The sequence below is a fragment of the Tenrec ecaudatus genome, chromosome 5 (genome assembly GCF_050624435.1).
Source record: "Tenrec ecaudatus isolate mTenEca1 chromosome 5, mTenEca1.hap1, whole genome shotgun sequence".
In the NCBI taxonomy this organism is placed as follows: domain Eukaryota; kingdom Metazoa; phylum Chordata; class Mammalia; order Afrosoricida; family Tenrecidae; genus Tenrec; species Tenrec ecaudatus.
The window spans coordinates 169,452,359-169,469,237 of NC_134534.1; the positions used below are offsets into that span (position 1 = coordinate 169,452,359).

Genomic DNA, 16,879 nt, shown 5'->3' on the forward strand with positions numbered 1-16,879 from the left:
AGAAGTCACAATATATATATATCAACTTTCCTTCTCTCTTTGGTTGGAAGACCTACTTATTTTCTTTTGTATACTTCTTAGTTTGTTAACACTTCTTTTACTCCGCCCCCCCCAGAATGCTTTCTCTGGAACTGAATAGACTATCATTCTGTCAGGCCTTGGTTGTCCAACCAGTGCATAGTTTGCAAACATCCCACCACATTCTGAATACTGACCATATTTCTGGAATGCTCGTGTTTTTCAGTAGTTTTTCACTGTGTTCTTCATACTAAGTTTATGGCCTATTATTTCAACAGGTGACTGTAAAGATTGAAAATCAGATCAATGCTTGTGAAGCATCAAGTATATGGCACCAATAAGTGTTATCTCTTATTTGTTATATAAACATCATCACAAATTTCCAGGGACTGGTGCCCCACCAGGTCTCAGTGCATATCAGGGCAAAGCAGGAGACAGTCTCCTGAAATTGTAAGGTGATGCTAACATGACCTTGCAAATGGATCCTCAGACCCCTGTTTTCTGTGCTGTAGAATGCCAGTGTTGGAAAAGAATTCCCAAAAACCCACGGGCATCAGGTTGGTTGTGACTCATAGCACCCTATAGTGCAAAGAAGCACTGCCATTGTGGATTTCCAAGGCTGTACATTTGCAGGGGAGCGGGAAGCCTCGCCTTTCTTCTGTGAAGCAGCTGGAGGGTTTGAACTACTGATGTTGCAGTTAGCAGCCCAACTCATAACCCACTTCAGCATTTTCAGGTCATTTTCCCCCCAACTTCGTCATTTTTCAGATGGGAGATTGATACTAGAGGGTTTTAACCACTGTTTGGTCCTTTGGTAATAATTGTGTAATGATGTCATTAATCCAGTGCTGTTGGGTTGACTTTGACTCAATGTAACCATAGAGGAGGAAATCCTTATGGAGGCTGGGTTCAAGACAAGGACTTTGCAGTTAGCAGCCCAACACCTAACCTTCTGTGCCACCAGAGCGTCTTAAGTCATTTAAGTTAGCAATTAAGTCCAGAAACAAATAAGGAAGAGTGGGGGAAAAGGTTCTTCTTTAATTTGCTATTTTTTCTTTGTGTGTCTTGATGAATAAGGAGAGAGGAGACAAGATTTTACCAACACAGGGCGGATTTGACCAATGATCTCACCTGGTTCTTAACAGATCACGTTCTTAACCCAGTTGACCACACTTCGTCCTAGAATCAAGGCAATGTCAATCATGGAAGTACTGTATATACTCGTGTATAAGCCGAGCTTTTCAGCACATTTTTAATGCAGTTGTTGGTAGTAAAATTAGGTACCTTGGCTGATATTCAGTCAGCTCATACTCAAGTGTATACAGTAGGTCCTTAAAAGAAGGGACCTATCTTCATCGGTATCTGTCCTTCAGCACCTGGCATAGTTAGCAGCAAGGAAAGATACTTCAATAGAGATTTTCTGAATGCCCTGAGGGATGCAGGTCCAGTTGACTCTTCCCACCTTTGCTCCTTTGTCCCTGCTACAGAAAAGGCTAAGAAGCTTGACGTTTTCTGTAATGTAAGATGTATTTTATAATCCCCTTGTCGCCACTTGTTGCCATTCGAAGCCCTTAAACACACCTCTGGTTTCTTTGTTGGAGAAATATCTAAACCTGGTGCCGCTTTAATCCACAGTCCTTGGTTTCTCTCACTTCATTTAAAAAAATCATTTTATTGGGGGCTCGTACAACTCTTATCAAAATCCATTCATCCACCCATTGTGTCAAGCACATTTGTGCATTTATTGCCATCATCATTCTCAAAACAATTTCTTTCTACTTGAGCCCTGGGTATCAGCTCCTCATTTTTACCCCTCCCTCTCTCACGAACCCTTGATAATTCATAAACCATATTCTTTCATGTCTTGCACTGTCCTATGTTTCCCTTCACTCACTTTTCTGTTGTCCATCTCCCAGGGAGGGAGTTATATGCAGATCATTGTCATCGGTTCCCCTTCTACCCCCCACCTTCCCCTTCCTCTCCTGCTATCACTACTTCAATTATTGGTCCTGAGGGCTTTATCTGTCCTGGATTCCCTGTGTTTCCAGCTCTTACCTATACCCATGTACATCCTCTGGTCTAGCAGGATTTGTAAGGTGGAATTGTGGGATCGTGATAGCGGGAGGGAGGTAAGACATGAAACAATAATAATTTATAAATTATCAAGGGTTCGTGTCAGAGGGAGGGTGGGAGAGCGAGGGGGGAAATGAGCTGATACCAAGGGTTCAAGTAGAAAGGAAATGTTTAAGAATGATGATGGCAACAAATGTACAAATGTGCTTGACACAATGGATGGATGGATGGATTGTGATAAGAGTTGTACGAGCTACCAATAAAATTATTTTTAAAAATAGAACTAGAGGAGAGTTGTATGTTTCATTGGGGCTGTACTGCACCCTGCCTGGCTAACTGTTTTTATGTCTGCACAGGAGTGACCCTCGGGGTGTGCACTGCTGGGTCTGATGAACCTGGCCCAGAGGGCCTCACGTCCACCTCACTGCTGGACCTGCTGCTCCCCACTGGTCTGGAGCCACTGGACTCCGAGGAACCCAGTGAGGCCATGGGACTAGGAGCTGGCCTGGGAGCTCCGGGCTCTGGCTTCCCTAGTGAAGAGAGTGAGGAGTCGCGGATTCTGCAGCCGCCACAGTACTTCTGGGAAGAGGAAGAGGAACTGAATGACTCCAGCCTGGACCTGGGGCCCACTGCAGGTAGTTCTTCTTACCTAAAGAGAGTGTGTTGATTGTCAGCTGAGTGTGAGATGGGCTAGGCTAAATGCCACATGACCATTTCCATGACTGAGTCATTCCCTTTTCTCTCTACCGGTTGTTACCATGCTCAACTGCACATCAAATTCAAGTCTTATTGGCCCAGAAGGTCGTTCTCTTTTTCGTATTAGCACCATTTAGTGAGCACTTACTCTGCTTACATAATCACAATATGAGACTTACACCTGGTGAGATAAGTAATATTTGCTCCATTTTAGACACGAGAAAAGCAAGGCTTAGAGGTTCAACAAGCCGGAGGTCATGCAACTGTTAAGATGTTGTTATGGTTTTCCCAAGGGTTAGGGTTTATTTGTTTTTCTTCTATATTATGCTGTACTGTCTGTGTTTAAGATTCCCAAGAAAGTGACAGATTCTAGTTCCCCCTTGGGTCAGTATGATCCCCAGTCAAGGCATTCTAATTGCCATTTATGCAAGCATATACCTGCGCTAGTTTCTGGGTTTACAGAGCATTTCTTCTTACATGGATGCTGTTGGACAACTGTATCCTGAAGGAAGTTGGATCAGGCTTGGAACTTTGAACTGGAATGCATACCATCATGGGGCTGCTGGCCTTTTCACCAGCACCAGGGCACTTTCACCACTGAGTCACCAGGGTGTATTTCAATCACATGCAATACTGTTTTTACTTGAAATATTTTATAAATGTATTTTATATACTTACAGGTATTTGTATAAATATAGTTTATATTCTTTATGACTGGATTTCTGATTTTAATGTTGCTACAAATACCCTTAGATATCTTTATTCTGCTCTGATTGTTCCTTTAGGATAAATTTCTAGAATAAAATGGCAAGGCCCAAAGATTTATCCAATAACATCCTACTGAGCAACAGAAGATACACCAAATTAAGATAATACAAGAAAGGTTTCTTTATAAAGCACCTAATTGATAGCGGTACAGCAGATTATAGATAAACCACAAAGGAATCCAGGGTATCAGCACGTGCGCTGTAACTCTCACAGGCCCTAAAGGACAAAAGGAGGGCCTGGCTGAAGGGGACTCCCAAGGACAGAGTGAGGAGGAAACCAGGAGCCCTATTGGTGCTGTGGATTAGGCACCGGGCTGCTTGCTGCAAGGTCAGCAGACCAAAGCCCCCAGCTCCTTCTCTGGAGAAACATGTGCTTGTTTAGTAGAGGGGCCCCATCAAGGTGGATTGATGCAGTGGCTGCAACAGTGGGTTCGAACAGAAGAACACTCATAAGGAGGCGCAGGGACAGGCAGTGCTTCGTTTCGTTTCGTTGTACATAAGGTCTCTGTGAGTCGGAACTGACTCAGTGAGCCCTAGCAACAAACCACTGTTCCTGTGCAGATTTTGCCATTTGGAAACTTTAAGTAGGGTCTCTACGAGGCAATGGATTTGGGTCCCTTCCAACACTCCTTTTAGCTCCCGCCAGAGGAACTTTTGAAAACGTTTGTTAAGTATTTCCCAGTGACACTTCAAAAAGGTTGCTCCAGTGTACATACCTACAAGACATGGAAGCATGCAGTTGAAACAAAACAACCCTTTTATTGTGAACTAGGTGGGATTTGCATTGTCATCATTTTTGAATTCTACAACTTTATTTAAACCCTCCTATTAGCTTGCCCTTCCCTCCCTTCCCTCCTTCTTCTTTTTATGGATATTCTCTCCCCTTTCACCAAATTAGTGCCTGTCGACCTTCTGCCCTTTTGCAGCCCCTCCCCCCTCCTCCCTTCCCATCCAGCTTTGGTGTGGTCACCTTTATCTTAATTTTTTAAAACAATTTATTAGGGGCTCATACAATTCTTTTTTTTTTTTAAGGTCCTTTCAGTATTTTTATTTATTTATTTATTTATTTTTCTTTCTTTTTTTTATTTAATTTTAATTTTTTTATTTTAACAATTTATTGGGGCTGATACAATTCTTTTCACAGTTCATACATATACATACATCAATTGTATAAAGCACATCTGTACAGTCTTTGCCCTAATCATTTTTTTCTCTTTTCTTCTTTTACATTTTATTAGGGACTCAAACAACTCTTACCACAATCCATACATATACATACATCAATTGTATAAAGCACATCCATACATTCCCTGCCCCAATCATTCTCAAGGCATTTGCTCTCCACTTAAGCCCCTTGCATCAGGTCCTCTTTTTTTTTCCCCTTCCTCCCCGCTTCCCCCTCCCTCATGTGCCCTTGGTAATTTATACATCGTTATTTTGTCATATCTTGTCCTATCCAGAGTCTCCCTTCCCCCCTTCTCTGCCGTCCCTCTCCCAGGGAAGAGGTCACATGTGGGTCCTTGTAATCAGTTCCCCCTTTCCAACCCACTCACCCTCCACTCTCCCAGCATCGTCCCTCACACCCTTGGTCCTGAAGGTATCATCCACCCTGGATTCCCTGTACCTCCAGCCCCCATATGTACCAGTGTACAGCCTCTGTCCTATCCAGCCCTGCAAGGTAGAATTCGGATCATGGTAGTTGCGGGGAGGAAGCATCCAGGATCTGGGGGAAAGCTGTGCTCTTCATCCGTACTACCTCGCACCCTCATTGACCCATCTCCTCTCCTAAACCCCTCTATGAGGGGATCTCCATTGGCCGACACTTGGGCCTTGGGTCTCCACTCTGCACTTCCCCCTTCATTTAATATGGTATATATATACATATATATACACACACACATACATACATACATATATATAATATACGCACATATACACATACATACACACACATATATATACATACACACATATATCTTTTTTTTTTTTTTGCATGATGCCTTATACCTGGACCCTTGGCACCTCGTGATCGCATTGGCCGGTGTGCTTCTTCCATGTGGGCTTTTTTGCTTCTGAGCTAGATGGCCGCTTGTTCACCTTCAAGCCTTTAAGACTCCAGACACTATCTCTTTTGATAGCCGGGCACCATCAGCTTTCTTCACCACATTTGCTTATGAACCCATTTGTCTTCAGCGATCCTATCATGGAGGTGTGCAGTCAATGATATGATTTTTTGTCCTTTGATGCCTGGTAACTGATCCCTTCGGGACCACTCGATCACACAGGCTGGTGTGTTCTTCCATGTGGACTTTGTTGCTTCTGAGCTAGATGGCCGCTTGTTTATCTTCAAGCCTTTAAGACCCCAGTCACTATCTCTTTTGATAGCTGGGCACCATCAGCTTTCTTCACCACATTTACTTGTTCACCCACTTTGGCTCCAGCAGTTGTGTCGGGAGAGTGAGCATCATAGAGTTCCAATTTAATAAAAGAAAGTATTCATGCATTGAGGGAGTGTTTGAGTACAGGCCCAAGGTCCTTCTGCCACCTTAATACTTAACCTATAAATATAGACACATAGATCTATTTCCCCATCCTCCTATATATATTTGCATGTACATGTCTTTGTCTAGACCTCCATAAATGCCCTTTGACTCCTAGGTCTTTCCTCCATCTCCCTTGACTTTCCTCCTGCCCTACTACCATGCTTCGTCGCCACCTGGGCTAGAGTATACCTCTACGATATATGTCCTCTTGTACTAAACCAACTTCACTCAGCAGAATGCCCTCCAAATCTATCCGTGCTGTGTACGAGGTGTTTTACAGTTTCATCACCCTTTAGTGGTGCATAGGCTTCAATTGTGTGTGTGTACCAATGAAAATTCCTCCTTTCGTCCACTGAAAGGGTGTTTGGGTTGTTTCCATCTTCTTGCGCTGGCCAATAGTGCTGCGGTGCACATGAGTGGGCATGTATGTGCTTGTGCTCTGTCCCTTTCTTTAGGGTCTAGATAGAGTAGACAGATTTCAGGGTTGATATTTCCATTCCCAGTTGTCTAAGGAAGCTTCACCAGACTTTCCACAGTTGTATTAATACACAGTCCCATCCGCATATATGAGTTCCAGTCTCTCTGTGCCCTTTCCAGCATTTGTTTTTTTCTGCTTTTATGAACGTTGCTATCAGTGCTAGATGGAGATGGCGTTTGCATCTCTTAGATGGCTAGTGGTAGTGAGCATTTCTTCATATGTTTTTTACCCACGTGAATATACTTATTGGTAAATTCTCTGTTTATGTCCTCTGCCAGTTTTTAATAGGGGTAGGCATGTTTTTCTTATTGAGGTGTTGTAGTTTTTAAAAGGTTTTAGAGATTAGTCACTTGTCTAGTATATATCATTGCACAAAATTTGCTGTCAATCTGTAAATTTTATTATTATTATTTTTATAAATCATTTTATTGGGGGCTCTTACAGCTCTTATAATAATCCATACATCAATTGTATCAAGCATATTTGTACATATGTTTCTCTCTCTTTTTTTGTTGAATATTTGTACATATGTTGCCATCAGTATTTTCTTTTTTTTTTTTTAATTGAAGGGAGGGACAGCTGCACACGCGACTGTATTTTCAAGACCTTTCTTTCTACTTAAGCTCTTGGTATCAGCTCCTCTTTTATCTTTCCCTCACCCAACCTCCCACATTTGTGACACCTTGCTAAATTATAAATTATTATTTTCATATCTTACACCAACCGTTGTCCACATTCACCCATGTTTCTGTTATTTGCCCCCCTCCAGTGGGGGGTGGGGGCTGGTTATATATTGATCGTTGCGATTGGTTCCTCCTTTTTCCCCCTTTCCCCCCCACCTACCCTCATGGTATTCCTACTCCCATTACTGTTCCTGAGGGGGTTGTCAGACCTGAATTCTGTGTGTGTTGAGAGCCCTTATCTGTACCAGTGTACATGCTCTGGTCTAGCCTGATTGGTAAGTAGAACTGGGGTCATGATAGTGTGTGGGGGAGGAAGCGTTAAAGAACTAGAGGAATGTTGTGTTTCATCAGTGCTATACTGCACCCTGGCTGACTGTCCCTTCCTTGTGACCCTTCTGTGAGGGGATGTTTAATTGTCTACAGATGGGCTTTGGGTTTCTACTCTGATCCCCCTGGTTCACATTGATACGATTGTTTGTTTTGGGTCTTCTGATGCCTGATACCTGATCCCGTCGACACCTCGTGATCACGAAAATGGTGTGATTCTTCCATGTGGACTTTGTTGCTTCCCTGATAACTGACTACTTGTTTAACTTCAAGTCTTTAAGACCCCAGACACTGTATCTTCTTCTTTTTTTTAACACTGTATCTTCTAATAGCCGGGCACCATCAGTTTTTTTCACCACATTTGTTAATGCACCTTTTTTGTCTTTAGTGATCGTGCTGGGAAGGTGAGCAACACAGAAGGCCAGGTTATTAGAACAAAAAAGTGGTAGTGCATTGAGGGAGGATTTGAGTAGAGAGAGGTACCATGTCCATCTGCTACCTTGATACTTAACATAAATATATGTGCATAGACCTATATTACTATCATTATATATTAATATATTTACATAGATACATGCCTATATTTATACCTGTATAAATGTCTTTTGCCTCCTGGTTTTTCCTCTATGCCTTTTACTTCCTTCCTGGCCCACTCACATGTTCAACATTCATTTGGCTCTCAGCATTCCTCTCGGCTACATTGTGCTTGATCAAACCCCACAGGCATTCTATGCCCTCCTCACCATCAATTTTGGATCTCTTACTGTTCCCTTGTCCCTGGGTTTGTTGGCTCTCCCCTCCCTTTCCCCTACCTCCCCCTCTCCCCTGACCCCCTCGAACTGTTGGTTCCATTGTTTTCTCCTCAGAATTGTTTAGCTTGCCTATATCTTATATAGATAGACATGAAAAAAGAAGTGGGGAGGGAGAAAGGGCTTATAAATAGTTCCATGTCTGTCTGCTGACCCTTTTGCATGTTTTCTGACTGAGTCTGCTGAGGTGCCCAGCCCTGCCTTCCAAATCTGAAGGCTATTTATGGGGTACCTCGGGACCTTGTTGCTTTGCTCCCCTTGCTGCTTTGTCGTGAAGTGAGAATTTTATTTTTACTCTCCATGAGATCTCTGTTATTAGAAAAGCTGTTTTTTTTCCTCTTCAAACCGTTAGGAGCTAATCCAGACAGCATGCCATTCTATAGTGCAGTCATATCAAGCAGTGTTGTACAATCACTACACAATCCATTTCAAAGCATTTCTTACTTCTTGAACTCCTTGATATCAGCTCCCCTTAACCTCCCTCTACCTCCCCTGCCATATTCCCAGGAACTCTTATTCTAGAGCTTAAAAGTTCAGGAAGAAAATACAATTGCTTGACATTTACAACTTCATGTTTTAATAGACACAAGACGGTGGTGAGAGTCACTGAGCATTATTTGCTAAGTGTGAACTTTGGGTTTAATCTGTGTAACAGCTTAATCTATGGGCATTTTGAGGGCCAGCATGAATTGACATCCTGAGGACATGCTACAAGAGGACGGGGGAGGAGAGGGGTCTGCAGGCTTCCGGAGGTTTGCTGGCTAGTAGATTTTTGAGTCAGCTTCGAGTAAGCAGTAAATAGCAGACATAGAGGCAAACCTGCATCTTTCCTGCACCTTTGGCAGAAGCCTCTCCTTTACCAGCTTAGAGCAACCTTGTGGAGTCTGTTTCAACAGAGGTTTATTGAGGGAGAGAGATATTTGGTTTAGGAAGACATCCGAAGTCATAGGGTAAAAAAGGCTGCCTTCGGATACAGGATGAGAGCAAAGAGATTTTTGTACAATTGTAGCAAGAACCAAAAGTTACAAAATCATAATTGACTGACAGAAAAATCAAAGGTGGACTATCTAAAAGCGGGGATTTAGCAGGGTGGATAACATATGGGGATTCTGTGATTGATTAAGGGAACATACTCGCAAGCATGCGGGCTCTTCTGTTTCATACAGAATAGCCACAGACAATGGCAGGGCTGGTTTCTTGAATAACTTGCCAAAAAAATTGCTTTCTCACTCATGCCCGTTTCTGGGGGTTGATTGTAAATATTTACGATGCTGCTGTGCATCACGAGCCTTTGGGTCCAAGTTCTCACATCTTGCAGCTGTTTGTTTGTAGTGGAAAGATGCTCTGGGAGGAGATTTTAAGACGGTGCACCTGCCAGGCCTCAGAAAGAGGCCGTCTCCTTTAGGATAAATGATTGGGTCGGCATCAAGGTCTGAGGTGCTGCTGTTGGAAAGCAGCTTTTATCTCTCCACATGGATTCAGACCGCTCTATTGACGTTCGCACCCCGAATGCCTCTGCTTCTCAGCTCTCCAGCAATACCATGCACCTAGCTCTTTTGAGAGGGACCCCTGCTGGCATATTGGTTATACATTGGACAGCTAACTGCAAGGTGGGTGGTTCATAAACCACCAGCCACTCCTTGGGTAAAAGGTGGGGCTTTCTACTCTTCCTGTAAAGAGTGAATACTCTTGGACACCCGCAGGGGCAGCTCTACTCTGTCCTATGGGGTCGCTGAGGGTTGAGTTGGCATCAATTTGAGGGCAGTGAGTTTTCCGAATGAATTCTTTCGAGCTCCCTCATAAAGTAAAATGGCTCAAGGTTTGCTAGATTCAATAAATTAAAGCTTTTGAGAAAAGGAGAGAGAAATACACAAGTATAGATCAACCATTGGCTAATCTCAACATGACTGATTGAACGTTGTCCTCATCCTTTACTGAGATCATCTCAGGTCACAAGGTGGCCTCTGGCCCTCCACCCACATTTTGAAATTCTAGTAAGCCTGGCTTCAAACAGCAAAGAATAGATCAGCAGCTCTCAATCTGTGGGTTGTGACCCCTTTGGAGGTCAAAAGACCCTTTCACAGGGGTTGCCTGATTCATAACAGTAGCAAAATTATAGTTAAAAAGTAGCAACGAAACTGATTTTATGATGAGGGGGTATCACAACATGAACTATATTAAAGGGTGGAGGCATTTAGGAAGGTTGAAAAACACTGGAATAGATGATCGATTTGGGGTAAAAGGAAAACTGCTGGCAAGATTAATTTTGGTGAGGGATTTCATTACAGTGACTATTTGGTGTTTTGGATAAGAAAACTATAAAATCTAAGTTGTCATCAATTTTTCCCCTGACATCCTTAAGAGAACATTTTCACCTAGACACACAGCCCTATAATTTTTATTTTATGCTAGTAATGAAAAAATAACCAAAACTCTTGTAGATTTGAATATCCTATTTATTCTGTGCAGTTATTCTGTATACATATAGAGGGAGATCACTTCGACTCCAGGAAAAGCAAACAGCCTGAAGAACCGAGGTGCTATGAGGCTTATAAATAGAAGAGGTGGAAGAAATACAGATCAACCAATGGTTAATCTTAACTTGAATGCTTGAACCTTGGCTCCCCCTTTACTGAGATCAATTTATATCAGGCCATATTTGGTCTGCCATCTGATAACTTCCCTTCCACCTACTTGTAACCATGAGACTTGAAATTTAAATTAGGAGGTAAGGGTGTGATAGGTAACATTTTCTAGCGGGGTAAGACAAATTTATATTGCTGTAGAACAGTTTCTTATGGATGTTGGCTGTTGGGAGTAGGTTTCTTAGAGTTAATATATGGCTTCCTGGATAAGAAAAACCTTGAAACCGAAGTCTGATGCCTACTATTAACTTTTCTACTTACTACAATATTAAAAAGTTATAAGTAAAAAGAAAATAAAACCGTTCAATGCCATCACCCAGAGTTAATGAGTGTTGGCATTTTGGTGTACCCCATGTTGACTTATAGAGACACAGGGAAGGCTCTGAACGGCATGGGTGGGCACTGTGGCTTCCACAATGGAAGCAGGTGCGGGAACAGGTGTGAGGATGGCGGGACTGGGCAGTTTGGTGGTGCTGTGCACAAGGTCACTGTGGGTCGGAGCTGACCCAACAGCACCCAACAACAACATACTGCCGTTTTTTGTTTTTTGCCATTTGGGAAATATGTAACATGGGCTTTTTACAGAAGATGGCATTAGAGTGCACACATGTCTTACTCTTTCACTTAACAGCATCTTTCCGGACTAATAAATACACTTTCAGCATCCATTATAAGGGGATAATATTTCATCATGCAGATGGGCCATCATTTATTTAGCCTGCTAGGTGAAGGCTGGATCATTTCCAGTTTTTTACTTCCACGAATTGTGTTGTGGTGGGAATCCTATGGACATTCGTAATTGTTTCCCTACGGTACGTTTCTAGAAGTGCAATGGTAGATTCACAGTGTTTATTGCTAGAGCTTTTCATTCACGTGGACATCTAGCCCTCCAGATGTGTAGCAACTATGCCTGTTTTATGCCTCCATCCAATACTGGGTGTTGTTTTAAGATACACACACACACACGCACATTGAACATTTCTGCGGAATTTCTAGTCCAACATATTTGGCCTCTTGTTTAATTTACATTAAAAATTACAGAGGTTGACCATTACAAAGTAAGTTTTAACTATTTTAGAAATTTCTTCCTATATACCTCTGTTTTACAGAATTCTAGTTTAAATTTGTGACTATCATTTGAATACCTTGAGAGTTGTACTCGGGGACAGTTTTCACTGAATAGCATAAAAGGACATTTATGTGATATTTTAAGACTACTAGTCCTTAATACCTTTTTAAACTCTGTGTCTTGAACAGAGGATTCAGTAGTTTGCTAATATCTCTGCTTGACATAGGAAGTCAAAGGAGAAATAAAAGCTAACAACATAGACCATGACTCTAAGAAGATTAAGACATCCTCAAGAAGAGTTGAAAGTCGGTCTTTTCTAGGCTCAGAGATAACTCTGATGGTCTCTTCTAGGGTTAAGGTTCTAAGCTCCTCAGCATCCCAGCATGATGATGTCTAATCACAAATGCACCTACTGTGAGTTGGATTATGTGGAGTACTTACGGAAGCATAAACCTTGTCAAGTGTCTTCAAGACATTAACTCCCTTCAGAAAGGAGAGTGTGCTGTCCTGGGATTAAATGATAAGACATTACATTTTAACCACACTGTATCTGATAGAATTCATTTTACAATGCTCTCGGTCTTATCACAAGCCTGGTCACATCTCTAGACCAGGATCAGAGGTGATTCGCTGGAAGCTTAATTTGCGTCTGGACCCTGAAGATGGATTTTGGACTTTGACTATCAAAATTGAAGCTCTGATACTATTCCCACCATCATATTTGGATTGTATTATTTATAATCCTTGGATCACACCGGCTGGTGTGCTTCTTCCATGTGTACTTAGTAAAAACCTCATTTAGATGGCTACTTATTTGAAGACAAGCTGTTAAGACCCCAAATGCTAACCTTTCTGAGAGCCAGGCATCATCTAGTTTCTTCACCATGCTTGGCAATCGCACTAATTTCTTCAGTGATCTCTTTACGAGGGTGAGCATGAAGCAAGGCCATATCATAGGAGCTACTGTAGATACTTGAGTATAAGCCGACCTGAATATCAGCTGAGGCACCTAATTTTACCACAAAAACTGCATTAAAGATGTGCTGAAAAGCTCAATTTATAAATGAGTATGTACAGTAAGTGTTCTTGGACTGGGTCTGGAATTAGGTGTGAGCCCTAAATCCATTCATGTATCTGGGTTTATATATGTCTTTGGTTCACTTTAAAGACATTATCATTTTAAGTTAGAGAACATTATAAATCATTCCGATTGGACAAAAGGTAATTCTATTGATGTGTCATTAATTTAGCCAATGATAAAGAACTTAAAACATTGTTGAGAAAAGGAAATGATGTAAGTATAGGCCAGCTACGAATCACATTGCATGAAATATTGACTTGTACAGATTAAATTCTTATGTAACTGGACACTATTTATACAAACAGTAGGGTCCATGATAAGGCAAAACTTTCAGTAACATTCACTGATAAAGACAGAACCTTGCCTATTTGATAATACGTATCATAATGAAGCAAAACTCAAAACCAAACTCACTGCTATTGAGTCAGTGTTGACTCATAGGGACCCTGCAAGACAGCCAAGAACTGCTTCTGAGAGTTTCTGAGATTGTAACTGTTTATGGAGGTAGAAAGGTCCATCTTTCTCCCTTGGAGTGACTGATTTTGAACTGATGACCTTGTAAATTACAGCTCAATGCATAACTACTATGTCACCAGTGCTCCTTTTTAAAAAAATCATTTTACTGGGGGCTCGTACAGCTCATCACAATCCATACATGCATCCATTGTGTCAGGCTCATTTGTACATTTGTTGCCATCATCATTCTTACTTTCTACTTGAGCCCTTGGTATCAGCTCATTTCCCCCTTCCCTCTCCCACCCTCCCTCCATAACGAACCCTTGATAATGTATAAATTATAAATTGTTCAGATATACATATAGATCTGGATTATGGACGCTTGACAGGGCCCTCCGCCTCGTTGCTTGGGAGACTGGATTAGAAGATCACATGGCCTAGGAGCAGCAGCCCGCCTTCACCTTGATGTTTATCCTTAGAATTGTGGACTCATGTAATACCTGCCCTTTTAAAATTGGTTTCCAGGTCCCTCCAAGTCATGAGGTGTTTCATGGATAAACCCTTAATAATAAGTAATAAAATTTTAAATAATATAATTAGATAATCAAATTAAAGACTGACTTATTATTACTATAGCTTTTTTACAGACAAGAATACTGAAACACATAAAGGTTAGGTAACTTCTTTAATGCCATATGGTTGATTAGTAGAACTGAGAGCAAACAGTAAAAAGAAAAGTAATTGCTACTGATAGTAAATAAATTGGAAAGGACTGTGGTTCTGAGTACCAGTGGGCTCAGTTGAGTGTATCGCCAGGATTAAGTAGTAAGGAAGTAATCGGAAATGAGAGGTTAGAAAAAGGTGAAAAGATTTGGTAGGAGATATAAAATTAGCATAGAGGCTATACATAAAGTTTTTGGAGTAAGGCAACTTTTAAGAAAGAAGTTTAGGAATTATCAGCCAAGAATCGACTATCTGGAAGTGATCGTGTTTATGGAATCAGGAAAAGCTTTAATGAAGGAAGTTTGTGTTACGTCTCTATATACAAACCATAAACACAACCTCAAACTTCCTGCCACCCAGTCGATGCTGACTCATAGCAATGCTACAGGACAGGGTAGAAAGCCACATCTTTCTCCTGTGCAGTGGCTGGTGGTTTTAAACTGTTTGCCCTGTTGTTAGCAGCCAATCTCATAACTAACTACTACACCAGGGCACCTAACCATAGAAAAATGAAAAGTCTGTGCCGCTGAGTAGGTAATCCTAATTTATGTTTTAGAATTATGTATGATACAGAGCATACACATAGACAAAATGCAAACACATCATGAAAACAGTAGAGGAAGTCTTAAAACCAAACCAAACACTAAAAGTTGAGCTTACCCAGTAAACAATGTCTGCCTTAAGCATTATGCCCTTTTAAGAACCACTATATGGACTCAAACAGGCTATTGTAATTTTGAAGATGAGAACCTTGGGGCCAGTGAGTTTATATGTTAATGGGGGAGAACGACTCAGAAAAGGAGAATGAGGGGGGGTTAGATAGCTGGAAGAATATAAGCATTGTCACTGAACGCTACATGTAGAAACTGTTGAGTGAATGTACAGTTGGCTGTGTGTGGCACTGTCGGGGAAGCATTGGGCTATTCATTGCAAAGTCAATGTTTCAAACCCACCAGCCATTGCAAGGGATTAAGAGGAGGCTCCTGTATGAGGTTGCTAAGAGTCGGACGGGACGTGATGGCTATGTTTTTCTGTGTATAGTCTCAGTAATAACAAGAAAAATTTAAAATCCCCAAGGAAATGAAATATTTACCTTCTGTTTCATGCATTCTTGTACACACTAAATTTGAGTGACGATTTTATATATGTTTTCTGTTATAAAGGAAACGATGAATAGCTTGGCTCTTGTGTTGTTCCATAACCTTACCCCTCCCTTCCCTCCTCTCCATTCTCTTTCCAACATGCTCCCCATTGTTCCCTGTGAGTGTCTTCTGGTTCTTTTATATTGGCTGCTCAGTAAATACTGAATAATCAATGAACGATGAAACTAGTAAATGAAATTTTCATCTCTGTTCTTAGACTATGTTTTTCCTGACTTAACCGAGAAGGCAGGTCCTATGGAAGACATAAGCCAGGCTCAAGAGGTGCCAAGCCCTGCTTCACCCTTGCCCAAGATGAATCTGGTTGAGCCACCCTGGCATATGCCTCCCGAAGAGGAAGAGGAAGAGGAAGAAGAGGCAAAGGAAGAGGCAGGGAAAGAAGAAGAGGAAGAAGAGGAGCTGCTACCTGTCAACAGATCCCAAGAAGAGACCCAATCTCAGGTCCATGACTTTTCTCCCAGCAGCACTAGCCAGAGTCCAGGGCCCACTAAACAGAGGCAAGAAGATTCTGGGGACCAAGCTTCATCAGGTGTGGAGGTGGACGGCAGCATAGAACCAAGCCTGTCACAGTTCTCAATCACCCCAAGTACATCAACCCTGGGGGATCAGGACTTCTCAGAGGCAGTGGGCACAATGCTGCCAGCTACAGGGTTTGGGGCAGAGTTTGAGGCTCCCCAGGAAGTAGTTAAGGATGCTACTGTGGGAACAACTGAATTGGCTGCAAAACAAGGGGAAATGCCATCCTCGGCATCCTTTCCACAAACAGCAGCTCCAAGTGGGACTGAGACTCCAGAGGAAGATCATTTTCACCCCAGGACCTCAGGCCCTTTCTCCCAGGCCCCCAAAGACATGGAACTGACGCCTTCTTCTGCTACCTTGGCACAAGAAGATCTCAATCAGCAGCTCCAGGAAGGGCAGGCAGCTGAAGCTCAATCTAGAATACCCTGGGATTCTACTCAGGTAAAGTCAAGGTGCATACAAGCCATCACCTTCTTCTGTGGAGGCCCACCATATTCAGGGGTGATGCAGCCTGGTGTGGCAGCTGCCAGGCTAAGGATGGCGTCCTTTCTGTAGCACATACAACCCCAAGAGAACTTTTGGGGTCTTTACTTGATGTCCCAGCAATGAGTATTCTCACCACTTACATGCAAAGACCTTTAAAGGAAAAGATTGATGCCCTTGAACTGGTTTTCACCGGTGCACCTGCTGTCACTCTTAGCCTGCCCTACTGCTGATGCTAACTGCTGAGGGTTGGTGCCGGGTCCATGCTCCTCCCTCCTCCCCACTCCCACCGCCATCTGTGCAGTTCCTGCTTTCCTCTCCCATGTGCCCCACTCAGGAGTAAGTGCTC

At 42.3% G+C, this 16,879-nt stretch overlaps 1 protein-coding gene across 1 annotated transcript in view; it reads left to right on the top strand.

Annotated features, from left to right (window-relative positions):
• PODXL2 (podocalyxin like 2) overlaps positions 1-16,879 on the top strand; it is a 60,304-nt gene that overhangs the window by 13,940 nt on the left and 29,485 nt on the right. The window contains exons 2-3 of the mRNA XM_075550910.1: positions 2,448-2,726; positions 15,728-16,488. Of these exons, the coding sequence (XP_075407025.1) occupies positions 2,448-2,726; positions 15,728-16,488 (1,040 nt within the window). The remainder of the gene's footprint in view (positions 1-2,447; positions 2,727-15,727; positions 16,489-16,879) is intronic.